This window comes from Fukomys damarensis, unplaced genomic scaffold (assembly GCF_012274545.1).
Source record: "Fukomys damarensis isolate Sample0158 unplaced genomic scaffold, DMR_v1.0_HiC HiC_scaffold_39, whole genome shotgun sequence".
Taxonomy (NCBI): Eukaryota; Metazoa; Chordata; class Mammalia; order Rodentia; family Bathyergidae; genus Fukomys; species Fukomys damarensis.
Genome location: NW_022900951.1, coordinates 125,005,723 through 125,018,197, shown reverse-complemented (window position 1 = coordinate 125,018,197; position 12,475 = coordinate 125,005,723). Strand labels below are relative to the sequence as shown.

Sequence of the window (12,475 nt, the reverse complement as noted above, 5' to 3'; positions counted from 1 at the left end):
AAATCATTTGAATTAAATTGAAATCAAGAAGCAGTCCAGAACATGTCTGCAGTGAACAAAATTTCAATATAGTATATTTACAATTTAATGGCTCAGACAGAGCGAGGATGCAAGACCCCTGATCTCAGTTAGCTGATGGCTGACTGACCTCGGGCTGCAAGGCCCAGGTTGAGTTCCCCATCCTTCTGAATGGTTGAACTCCGCAACATTCTATTACAGGTTTCCCACGCCCTTTCTTTAAAGATGTTCAAAGTTGGGAACTCAGAAAAATACCCTTGATGACCACCTCTGTCTTTGCAGAGTGGGTCCAAAGACTGGCACAGTCAGGAGGTCTGAGAGTGTGTGTGTGGGGGTTTATGGGGGTTCAGGGGCGCCCATGCGGCTACCTTCCCGGTGCTTGAGCGATGGCGGCTGGGTTGGGAGCAGGCGTGGTTCTCCTTCCCGCGGTGGATCGGGGCCCAGCCTACCTTCCCAGTGCTTGAGCGATGGTGGCTGGGTCGGGAGCAGGCGCAGTTCTCCTTCCCGCGGTGGATTGGGGCCCAGGCTACTCGATTTGGGGCTTCTCTGTGGTATGTTACATTTATTGATTTTTGTATGATACTTGTATTCCCCAGAATAGATTCCACTCAATACTGGTAAATGCAACTTTTATGTTATGTATGTAAGTATGTATGTGTGTGTATTTATTGGTACTGGGAATAGAACTTGGGACCTTGTGCTTGCAAGGCAGGTGGCGCAACCATTGAGCTAAATCCCTGGCCCAAATGCAACTTTTAATATGCTGTTGAATTCTGTTTGCTAGTTCTTTGTGTGAGAATTTAGGCAGTTGTGTTCATCAGGGATATTGGCCTTAGTTTCTTTGTCTGCCTTTGTTACTAAGATAATGTTGGCCTTGGAAACTGAGATTGGAAGGATACCCTCATTTTCAGTTTTTTTGTAGTGTGAGGGAGGTTGGCTGTTTGAACATTTGGTAGAATCCACAGTGGAATCATCTGGTCCCTGGCTTTTTCCTTGATAGGGCAGTTCATATTACTGATTTCATCTTCTTACTCATTTTTGCTGTGTTCAGAGTTTTTATTTCTTCCTGATTCAGTCTTTATAGATTGCACAATTCTAGAATTCATCCATTTACCCCAGGTGATTTCATTTTTTGGTGTAAGGTTGTTCATAGTACTCTCTTACAGTTCATTGAATTTGTGTGGTATCAGTTGCAATGTCTCTTTTATTTCTGATTTTGTTTACTTGGGCGTAGTGGTGCACATCTGGAATCCTAGCTACTCGGGAGGCTGAGGCAAGCAGGAGGATCACAAGTAAAAGGCCAGCCTGAACAACTTAATAAGACTGTTTCAAAATAAAAAGGGCCAGGAATTGTAGCTCAGTGGTAAAATACCCCTGGGTTCAATCTGCACTATTATAAAATGGAAAAAAAAACAGCTTTTAGTTTTCTCAGTCTTTTCAGTTGGTTTTCTAGTCTGTCTTGATTATTTCGTGTGTGTGTGTGTGTGTGTGTGTGTGTGTGTGTGTGTGTGTGTGTGTGTGTGTGTGTATGTGTGTGTGTGTGTGTGTGTGTGTTGAGACAGGGTCTCACTATATAGTTCAGGCTGGCCTCAAAATTGCGATGATCCTCCTCCTGCCTCACCTTCCCAAGTGCTAGGATTACAGAAGTGCATCACCACACCAGGCTCTCTTCTGTTTATTTCTGCTCTGGTCTTTATTTCCTCCCTTCTGCTAAGTTTGGGCTTTACTTGGTTCTTTTGTTTCCTTGTTCTTTGCGGTATAACGTTAGGTTTCTTTGAGGTCTTTATCCCGTTTTTACGTAGGCATTTGTTGCTATCAGCTTCCCTGTTTGAACTGCTTCTGTTGTATCCCATTAATTTTGGTGTGTTGTGTTTACATTTTTTGTTTCAAATTTTTTAAAAATTTCTCTTCTAATTTCTTCTTTGACTTACTGGTTGCTCGAGAACATGTTTGATTCCCACACATTTGTGAGCCCTCCAGGATTCCTCCCATCATTGAAAAGCTACTGACAGGATTTGAATTACAAATCTGTTAGGCCTTGTTTCTGCAGGTGTTGGACAGAGCGCGCTGCACCTCGCTGTTGGACTCGTTGAAAGCACACGTTTCCCTGTTGATTTTCTGTTTAGATGATCTGCCTAGTGTTGAAAGTGGTACTGAAGTCTTCCCTTACTGCATGACAGTCTCTTTTCGTATTATTAATGTTTGCCTTGTATATATATCAGTGCTGTGATGTTGGCTGCATATGGATTACAGTTGTAACTTTGTGATGATTCATGCTTTTATCGTTATATCATGACCTTCTTCGTCTCCTTGTGCAGTATTTGACTTAAAATTTTTTTTTTGATAGGAGTACAGCTATTCTATTCTCACTCTCTCAGTTTCCATTTGCAGGGAATATCTTATCCCATCCGTTCATTTTTTGAAAAGAAATGACCATGTGAGGAGAACATTGTTTTGTTTCATGCAAAGATAGTTAAGTTTTAAAATTCTCTTTTTATTTTTAGGATCTGGGGACTCAAGAGATGACTTTAACGTGGAGCATGGACATCCAGAAACTTCTTCAGTAAAGCGTGAGTAATAAACCAGACCGTTAGAGCCAACAATAGTAATTAATACAGACCACCCACTTAGGATGTGCAGCAAGGAAAATAATGGGTAGCCTGGATTTTGCTGGCTTGGGTGAAGCAGTCATCAGGAATTAGAGTACTTCAAGCAAATCCGAATACACAGTCCTCTGTCCATGAGGGTTCTGCTGCAGGTGAGGTGGCATGGCATGTCCATCCCAGTGAGGGTTCTGTGCTGTTGTGTGCATCTGCAGCCCAAGATTCTTGGGTGGAGGGGTCATGGAGTCATCACCTGTGTAGGATTGCACAGCTTGCTTTCTTCCTTCAGTGTGTATAGAACCCAGGAGAGAGTCCGTCTGTCTATAATAGGTTGTTCCATCTGCTATAAGGAAACCACACAGTGTATGACCTGAGAGAGCAGAACCTTATCCTCTCGCAGCTCTAGAGCCAGCAGTTCGAAGTCCAGTGGCAGCAGTGCCACGGCCCTCCTAGGGGTGCTCTAGAAGACCTCTTCCTATCTGGTACTGCTCCCGGCTACCATGAACTAAGCAGCTTTGCCTCACCATGGACTTCCTACCCTGGAGCTGCCCACCCATGGACTGAACCCTCTGAAACCATGAGCCACCTCCTCTAAACTATAGGTGACAGGAAAGCTGACCAATCCAGGCATGGGGATGACTTATTCCAAGTGTAAGAAGATGCTCCTGTAGGATTCTGAAACAATTTTGCTGGGATAGGGATACTATTCATAGACCAGTGATTGATCTGGGATTGCGGTTTCTTTAGCTCATCGTTCTAGAGGCTGGGAAATCCAAGATTTGTTTCCTGCAAACTCAGTGCCTGGCAAGGTCTGCTCTCTGCTTCCTAGCTGGTGCCTTCCATGTGCTCATGTGGTGTGTAGGGCACAAGAGCTGCCTGAAGTTTCTTTCTTTCTTTGCTTTTTGAGACAGGGCTCCCCATGTAGTTCAGGCTGCCCTTGAACTCGAAGGGATCCTCCTGCCTCAGTCTTCGGAGTGCTGGGATGACAGGCATGTGCCACCACAGCCAGCTAAGGCTTCTTTCATAAGGACACAGTCGCCATTCATCAAGCAGAGCTCTTTTACCTAATCATATTCAAAAGGCCCCGTGGCTTAGTGCTGTCATTGTGGGGCTGGGCTTCAACATCAGCATTCTTAGGAGGCCCAAGTATTTAGAGCCACCCCAGGACCGAGCCACTCTGCTATTCTTCTGGTTATGGCACTAGGGTAGAGAGTCCTTCCTAGGAAGGCCTTGCTGCCAGCAGCATTTGCTGGGTAGGCAAGAGCTTTCTGGAGCTTGTCATTTTGATAAAGGCTTCATAGAAACTGGTTTCTTTATTTGAAGAGCACACTGCTTTGATGGCTGACCTGCTCTTCTTAATCCCTGATAAGTAGCTAGACATGTCTCATCTCAGTTAGCAATAATAGGGACTCCCATTCAAAGACTCGTGCCAAGAAAATCAAGGGTTAATAGTGTCTTTATTTTGTGTTTGTGTGCCAGAGGCGGAGTTGGGACAGGGTCTGGCTGGCCTTGAACTCACTCTGTAGTCCAGGTTAGCCTTGAATTTACAGCAATCTTCCTGCCTCAGCCTTGTAGGTGCGTAGTTTAAGTCCATCATTGCAAGCTGATGTTGTGCATGAGAACAGGCTAAGCCTCTGACAGCAACTGCTCCCCGGTGCCTATAGGGACCATGCTCTCTCGAGGTGGTCCGTGCAGATCTTCAGAGGAACCGGACTTTTCCAGAAGCCAAACTAGGCAGGCAGAGCAGGCAGCATGGGGTGGCAGGAGTAAGGCTGAGATGCTGGCATTGTGCGTATCAGTGGGACAGAACTGAGAGGCTGAATGTAAAGCTTCACGTGTGTTGTCAGTTGTTAATTTTTCTAAAAGGATAAATGGAGGGCTGGGGATTTAGCTCAGAGGTTCGGTGGCCTGCCTTGCAAGCGCAAGGGTCCGAGTTCAATCCCCGGTAGCAAAAAAAAAAACAAAAAACCTTTCCTGGTAAAAGGGTAAATGGATGTTTTTACAGAAGCTTAAAATCACATGGTTTCTCATATAAGAAACTCAAAGTATAAATAAATGAAAGAGCCAACTAAAAGGTAGGTGGTAGAAAGTAGGGAGGTAGGTGTTTCTCAGAAGGGGAAGAACCAAGAGCTGGAGGAGATGTGTCACTCCCCACTGTGACTGCCATCGTTAGGCACTGCAGACATGGACTAGGGAAAACCTGGAGGTTTTTATGCAAGAGCTGTTTGAGTCACACAAAGTTGAAGCTACTTCCTTATCTAAGTGGCAGTTGCTGCACTGAGTTACCAGAGATGTGTTATCAGAGTCGTGTCATCCCTCCTGCCTTCGGCCCATGTCACCGCAGCCTCATTTAGACAGGTGAGCCGCACCTCTTCACCCTGCAGGTGCAGAGTCAGATGCAAATTATAGGCAACAATCACCTCCGCGCTGATAATGAAGTGGGTTAGAAGGCTCTGTGTAGTCATCATCATGTCATTTATATGAACAGACACGGCACATCTGGTCCTCTTGCCATCAAAACCCTTCAGCTGGTGTGGACTTCATATCAGGATATGCAGAAAGGTCCCGCAAGCCACCTAGGAGCACATGCGGATAGGCTCACTCTGCGGGGCGGGCTTTCTGTGTTACTGCCTTCCACATATGCTTCGTACTAAAACTCAACTGCGACACATTGTGCACCCACCTGCAATGTGGTCTCTTTTCCCAGTCTCCCTCTTAAAAACTTTTTTTTGAGGTCGGGCCTGGTGATGCACTCCTGTCATCCCAGCACTGGGGGGCTGAGGCAGGAGGATTGCCACAAGTTTGAAGCCAGCCTGGGTTACACAGTGAATTCAAGGCCAGCCTGAACTGCATAGTAAGACCCTGTCTCAAAAAAAATATTGAGGTAAAATACATAGAATCCAAAATTAACTATTTTATTTAATTTTTAAATGAAATTTCTTGTGTATTTTTAAGGTACACCACATGATGTTATGATATACATATAGGAGGCGGAATATTCACCATAGAAAAGCAGGAGAACATCATCTCATGTATTCATCTACACAGTTAGCAAGACTGCCCGATATACTATAATTACATTAACTGTGTAGTCTGCGTGTGGTGCGTTACTTCCTAGACTGGAAGTGTTATTCTATTTTTTGAGAGTTTGCAAACAATTGGTGTTTATTTTACTTCAAACATCTGGTAGCATTCACCCACAAATGAAGAATTGTAAGGTTTTTTGATTACTAATTTGGCATCTTTACTAGTTAGAGTCAGGTTTTCTATTTCTTCTTAAGTCAGCTTTATTAGTTTGGGCATTAATAAGAAGTTATCCACTTCAGGCCAAGTGTGGTGGCACATGCCTGTGATACCAGAACTCAGGAGGCTGAGGCAGGAGGATCGCCATGAGTTTGAGGCCAACCTGGGCTACAGAGTGGGTTCAAGGCCAGTCTGGACTGCATAGCGAGACCCTGTTTCAAAAACACACAAAAAGTTACCCATTTCATTTGGGTTATTTACTTGATTGGATTATAATTATTCAAGGTATTCCTTTATAATCCTTTTTATTTATGTAAGGTTATTTATGTACTCTCTCATTCCTAAATTTAATAATCTAAGTCTGCTAACAATTCAAGTTATTGATCCTTTAAAAGAAATAAGTTTTTTAGTTTTGTTGATGTTATTTATCATTTTTAAATTCTGTTTCATATACTTGTGGGATACTCTAGAATTTTTTCTCAGCTTTCTTTAACACCTAGTTTGCTCTTTTTTCTTTTTTCCTAAGCCAGTCCTGAACTCCTGGGCTCCACCCCTGTGGCACAACTCATTATAGCTAAGTCTTGGAAGTGGCCTGCGTGCCCACATAACAGATGGATGGGTGAAGGAAGCGTGGTGTTTAGACACAATGACACTACTCGGCCATAAGATAGTTGTGATCAACTTGAGTCATTTATGGGAAAATAGAGGCAGCTTGAAACCATAATGCTAAGTGAAATAAATCCGATGCAAAGAAGCTTAAATATCACATAGTTTCTCTTATATGAGAAACACAAAGCATACTATTTTTTTTTCTTTTTGGTACCGGGGATCAAACTCGGGTCCTTGCGCTTGCGAGGCAGGCCACCGAACCGCTGAGCTAAATTAAAGCATACTAATTTAAAGAGCAAAATGAAAGACAGATGATAGGAAGCAGGGAGGTAGCCTGCAGGGGAATGAGATGAGGTCCTGGGGATAGAAGTAAAAACGACTAAGATGCAGTCTGTGTATGTACCAGTTCCCCGAGATGAACGCATCACAGACATACACTAATAGAAGAGACGGTGCCCATTCTAGATACCACATATAAGTGGAATAATACAATGTTTGTCCTCTCATGTCTGCATTATTTCCCTTAACATAGTGTTTCCAAAGTTTATCTTTATAGTAGTTGTGAAGAATGCAGCTGTGTGCTTCGGCACGTATTTGCTGTCAGTTCAGAGAACTGTGACCCCCACAGTGAGCTCACTGGACTCCGTGATAGTTCCATTTCACATTTTGAGGACCCACGAACTGTTTTTCACATAGAGTTGTACCATCTTGCATCCCCATCAGTGAGGCACCAGGTCTAACATTTCTTCTGTCTGACCAGTTTTTCTCTTCCCATTTCTCTTCTGAGAATTGCTACCTTGGGTGAGAAGTGGCCTCCTGTTGTAGTTTTGACTGGAATTTCGTGAATCACTAGTGATGCAGAGCTTCTTTCCATGCACTTATTGGCCATGTGTATATCTCTAGAGCTGTGTCTACTCAAGTCCTTTGCCATTTTAATATTGTACTGGTTGTATTGTTTTTTGTCGTTGAGTTGTAGAAGCTTCTTATATATGTCTACTAATCATTACTACATAGGGGATTTGCAAACATTTCCCCTGATTCTTGTGAGTTGTCTTTTTTACTTAATAATGTCCTTTGCACGACTTTTTAAAGTGTTTAGGATGACCAATGTATTTATTATTTCTTTTGCTGCCTGTGCTTTTCGTATTGTATTCAGGAAATCACCAAATCCAACGTCATGAAGATTCCCCCCATGGTTTCTTGTAAGAATTTTTTAGTTTTAGGCCTTATGTTTAGGCCTTTGATCCTTTTGACATTATTTTTTGTATCTGGTATAAGGTAATGGTCCAGTTTTATTTTTTTGCATGTGATGTCCTTTTCCCAGCACCATTTGTTGAAGATCATCCTTTCCATATTGAATGAATGGTCTTGGCATCCTTGTTGAGAATCTTTTAACCATATAAGCAAGAGTTTCTTTGGGACCTCTTGCTTTTATTCTGTCGGTAGAATAGAATGTGTCTGTTCTTCTGTCAGTACTATGCTGTTTTGATGATAATAACTTTGTAGTTAGTTTTGAGATCAGAAGTGTGAGTCCTCCAAATGCATTCTTTTTCAAGCCTATTTTTGACTCTGAATTTTACTCTGATTTGTCAATTTCTACAAAAAACGACATTGGGATTTTGATCAATTAAATTGAATCCAAAGATCACCTTGGGTTGTGTAGTCATAGTAACAACGTTAGGCTTCTGGTAGTTTTGAGATATTGTTATGTTTCCTCCAAATCATCAAATATACGAGCACACATTTGTCCCTCGCATCCCATCATGCTTAATGGCTGCAGAACTGGGAACAATCTCTCATTTCACTCCTCACATCAGTGTATTACTACCTCTCCTTTTATGTCTCTTGGTAAGGCTAGGGGTTTATCAAAATTATACTTTTTCAAAGAACAGGCTTTTTTTTCATTGACTTTGCATATCACTTTCCTATTTTCACTTTCATTGATTTCTGCTCTTGTGTTTATTACTTACATCTGCTTGCTTTGGTTTGACAGTATACTGAGTTAAGAACTTGTATTATTGATTTGATCAGCTCTTTTTTATTTTTATTTTTTGGTACTGGGGATTGAACTCAGGACCTTGTGCTTGTGAGGCAGGCAGTGGAACCACTGAGCTAAATCCCTGGCCCTTGGATTATTGATTTGAGACCTTCATCTCTAAGCCTGTATTGCTATAAACTTCCCTCTGAGCACTGCACTAACTGCTTTGCACAGATTTTGATAAGTTGCGGTTTCATTTTCACTTAGTTCTCTACATTTTAAAAAAATCTCCTTAGCAACTGTGACTTTTATTTACATGTATGCTGTTTAATTTCCAAATGTTTAGATATTGTCTTTTCTCTGTATTTTCCATGTGTCTAGTTGTGATTCAGACAGTCAGAGGCACCACTCTCTCGGAGCCTGGCCGAGGTTTGTCTCCTAGTCCAGGAGACGGTATCTGTTGGCGGATATTCCATGGCCGGCGAAATCCCCCTTGGTCTCGGCATTCTATCGTCCTTCCCTATCCGTGCAGTATTTTAGTCTAGCAGTTTTGCCACCTGCGGAGAGTGGAGTGTCACACTCCCCAGGCAGAACTGTGGGATTTGTTTCTCTTTGCAGCTCTGTCAGGATTGTTTTCAGGAGGTGCATATGCATTCAGGATGGGCATGTCTTCCCGGTGGATCGGCTGGCCCTTTTGTCATTCTGTTGTCCCCCTGCTCGTGGGGCGTCCTCCATTTCCTCACAGTGAGATAGGTTGAGCCATGGTTTCCTGCACTGTTCTAACATTTACTTTGTAGAAGATTTTGGCCTATATTTTTGGATTCAAAGAGACCACCAAGGCCTTTTCCAAAAAAGATGGGCAATGCAAAAACAAACAAACAAACAAACAAACAAAAAGGTGGGTAATGCATTTGGAAGAGCCATAGGCAGTTTAGGGATCACTTTGTTACTAGTGTAAAACCTGTTGAGGCTTTCGCTGTGCAAGCTTGCTGTTTCTCGTTGGGTGCAGGCCGTGTGCAGCCCCATGACGGCCTTTCTCTCTTCTGCTGCCTTCAATACTAGGAATAACTAGGGCGTAGTCTTTGGAAATTCAAGAGAAACCATTGGAAACGGGAAACGCGTGCTGTGTCGCTGACATGAATGGAGGCCATAGTTTTGAAGGACTGGTTTTGTACCCTAAGGTCAAATCATTACACTAGTGACCACACCTACATACACGGTGTGTCCCTAAGACCCCTCCATGCTCTGCGGGGAACGTAGCCCCAGTCTGTCCTGGGCAGGGCTGTCTGTGGCCCAGGCCCCAGGCTGACCATGCAGAACTGCAGCTTGGAGCTCTCGGGGATCGTTGCTGGAGCTCTGGCCCTCCCTGGGCCATGCGGTCATCAACACCAGCCCGGGGCTCAAGCCAGCTCCTCAGTGCCTGACCAGGCATGGAACCACGGCTTTCTCCCTGTCCTCATTCCCTGAGGAAAAGGGAGCAGACCCCGGCCCCTTTAAACCTTTTCCATCTCTTCTGCCTCCATCTTACTGTGACTCTTTGGACGTCACATATAGGGGCCTCAGGAACTGACACCAGAGTGCCCCATTCAGGGTTGTCTGTCTTGTTATTAAGTGTGTGCCCCTGCTGTCTGCCTCACCTTTCAGAGCAATGGGACCGCCGCATCACCACCACAACCAGGAGGCCAGATGCAGCCAAGGCCCCCGCAAACCCTGCAGGTAGGTGCCACTGTGGGTTCAGGCCGAGAAGCCGCATGCACACGAGCCCCTTGTAGTGGAGCGCACTGACCGGTTCTTTTGTTTGTGCCCCTGGAAGTGGATGACTTTAGCTTGGCTGATGCCTTGGATGACAGAAATGACCGAGATGATGGCCCAAAGAAGCCCAGCGCAGGAGGAGGCGAAGGTGAGTGCTGGAATCACTTGTTGCCTGGCAGAGAGCCCTAGAACAGTGTTGCTTGCATTTTCTGGTCTTTGTATTGCTACAGGGAAACTCCAACTGAGCCCTTCTAGTCTCACTTGCTCTTCGTTGACTTAAAACTCACTGATTGTGGAGGTCACATGGCTAGTCTCAGCAGCTTGGCTGTAGATGACACCTCTGCCTCGTGGGTTACCACGCTTCCCGTTGCCTACGTTACTCTTCAGTAGAGTAACTACAGGCACTGACGCTTCCCGTCTGGTGGGTGGTGGGATGCAGTGGCATGGGATGGAAGGCATGGCCTTGCTGCCTGCATTTTGTGTCCGTTTCCTCTGCTGCCTTAGCCTCTGTGTTCTGGAGATCTCTGCTGGTCCCGGCAAAGACATTCATATGCCTCCCCTTTAGCTACTTGTCTCCCTCCCTCCTTCTCCCACTCCTGCATCTGTAGCCTGCAACTCCCTGGAGCAGCTGATTTCGTGAGCAGGGCTCTCTGTTTTCTAAGCTTTGGCCACCAAATAAAGCCTTCCTCCACGATGTCTGCTAGGCACTGGTTTTCCACGGGCTGTACTTCCAGACCTGGAGTCGGTAACATGAGGGCTTCCTAAGTTATTGACAAGGTCAAGAGCTTTAGTTTGTGTGGGTCATGCCTATCGGTATTTATCATCTGCATACTTAAATCTGAAATCTATAATGAACAACACTCAACCCATACACTCTAATAGAAATAACATACTTTTTTATGATAAATGATTGTGCATGGCTAAACAAAAACACAATTTAGTGAGAGGAATGGCATTATCTTCCATTTTTGTTAATTCTCATCATATTTGGCTTGGTAGGAGACAGCTGCATTCTCATATTTACTTCTCTATTGAGCTGTGATTTATTCTGATTAAGTACATTTTAAAATCTGGCCTATTTTTGCTCTTGCAATTAAAATTTCAATACACACTTATTCCCTAAACCACCAACCCCAAATTTTGAAACAACAAAACATGAAACTCCTTGAGAAATAAAATGAACCAAAATTTGACTCTTTCATTGCCCCTACAATAACAGGATTACCTATTATTCTCCTCATTTCATTCTCCTACATTTATTCCCTTCTCCTCACCATCTCATCAATGATCGACTTCTTTCTCTCCAAGAATAACTAGTCTAACTTCTACTTAAAGGGTAGTAATACGTAACATGAAAGGACGGACTTGATCCTGTGTTGTATGTGCTACCAATAAATTCAGGCAGAGCAGCCCTACTATAGGTCTCACAGACACTGAGTCCTCATTAGCGCCGTTCTTACCTCAACAAATGCCGGGTGTACTCTTTCCAGTCCTAGTAATTATGGAAGCCGTTAACCTGTTTGGCCAATCTGTAGCTCCAGCCACTCGACTTATAGCCAGCATTATTGCCAGACACCCAGTACACAGTACACCTTATCAGACGGGCTGCCTGTGTCTTAACTGCACTTACCCCCCCACACACACACGCTTCTTTAATTCCATTTATCATCTCGGTTCTTCCAACAACTGTAGAATTTGCTGTTGCCCTGATGCAGGCAGATGTGTTTACCTACACGATAATGCCTAGTGGCCCACCAAGGCCCTGGCCACTAACAGGGGCACTTTCGGCCCCCCCTGCTCACATCAGCATAAGTAACGTGGTTTCATTTGCATTCACACACCCCAGTTCTTCTAGGGTCATTAACACACCTGTTAAGAGCATGTCAGTGATGCTGAGATGTAGTGGGGGAAGGAATTTTCCAAGGCCACCATAGGCTCATTGTCTTTGATACGGAATCATCGTAGTATCTGTTGCCTGGGCTCACCACATTTGGACAGAGGGGAACAGAAAACATAATTCTAGCCCTTCTTTTCAGTCCCATTTAGAATTTATTTTCCACTTCTCCAAGCCTCAGAATTTTCTGAAACATTTGTCTTCTGCATCAGTTAAATTTCCACTTCACATCTAGTCATCACTTTGGATCTGACACTTCATTGACAGACAGGTACTACTCTGTGTCTCAATTTATTGAAGAGAGTGTTCTTCTCTTAGTAGTAAGTAGTTCGGCTGACTTCCGGTCAGTTTCAGTTCAACCCGAAGGAAAGCAATAAG

The 12,475-nt window shown here is 44.0% G+C and overlaps 1 protein-coding gene across 1 annotated transcript in view; it reads left to right on the top strand.

The window, feature by feature from the left end:
• Cd99l2 (CD99 molecule like 2) overlaps positions 1-12,475 on the top strand; it is a 51,171-nt gene that overhangs the window by 14,129 nt on the left and 24,567 nt on the right. The window contains exons 5-7 of the mRNA XM_010639122.2: positions 2,523-2,588; positions 10,096-10,167; positions 10,265-10,351. Coding sequence (XP_010637424.1) covers positions 2,523-2,588; positions 10,096-10,167; positions 10,265-10,351 — 225 coding nt within the window. The remainder of the gene's footprint in view (positions 1-2,522; positions 2,589-10,095; positions 10,168-10,264; positions 10,352-12,475) is intronic.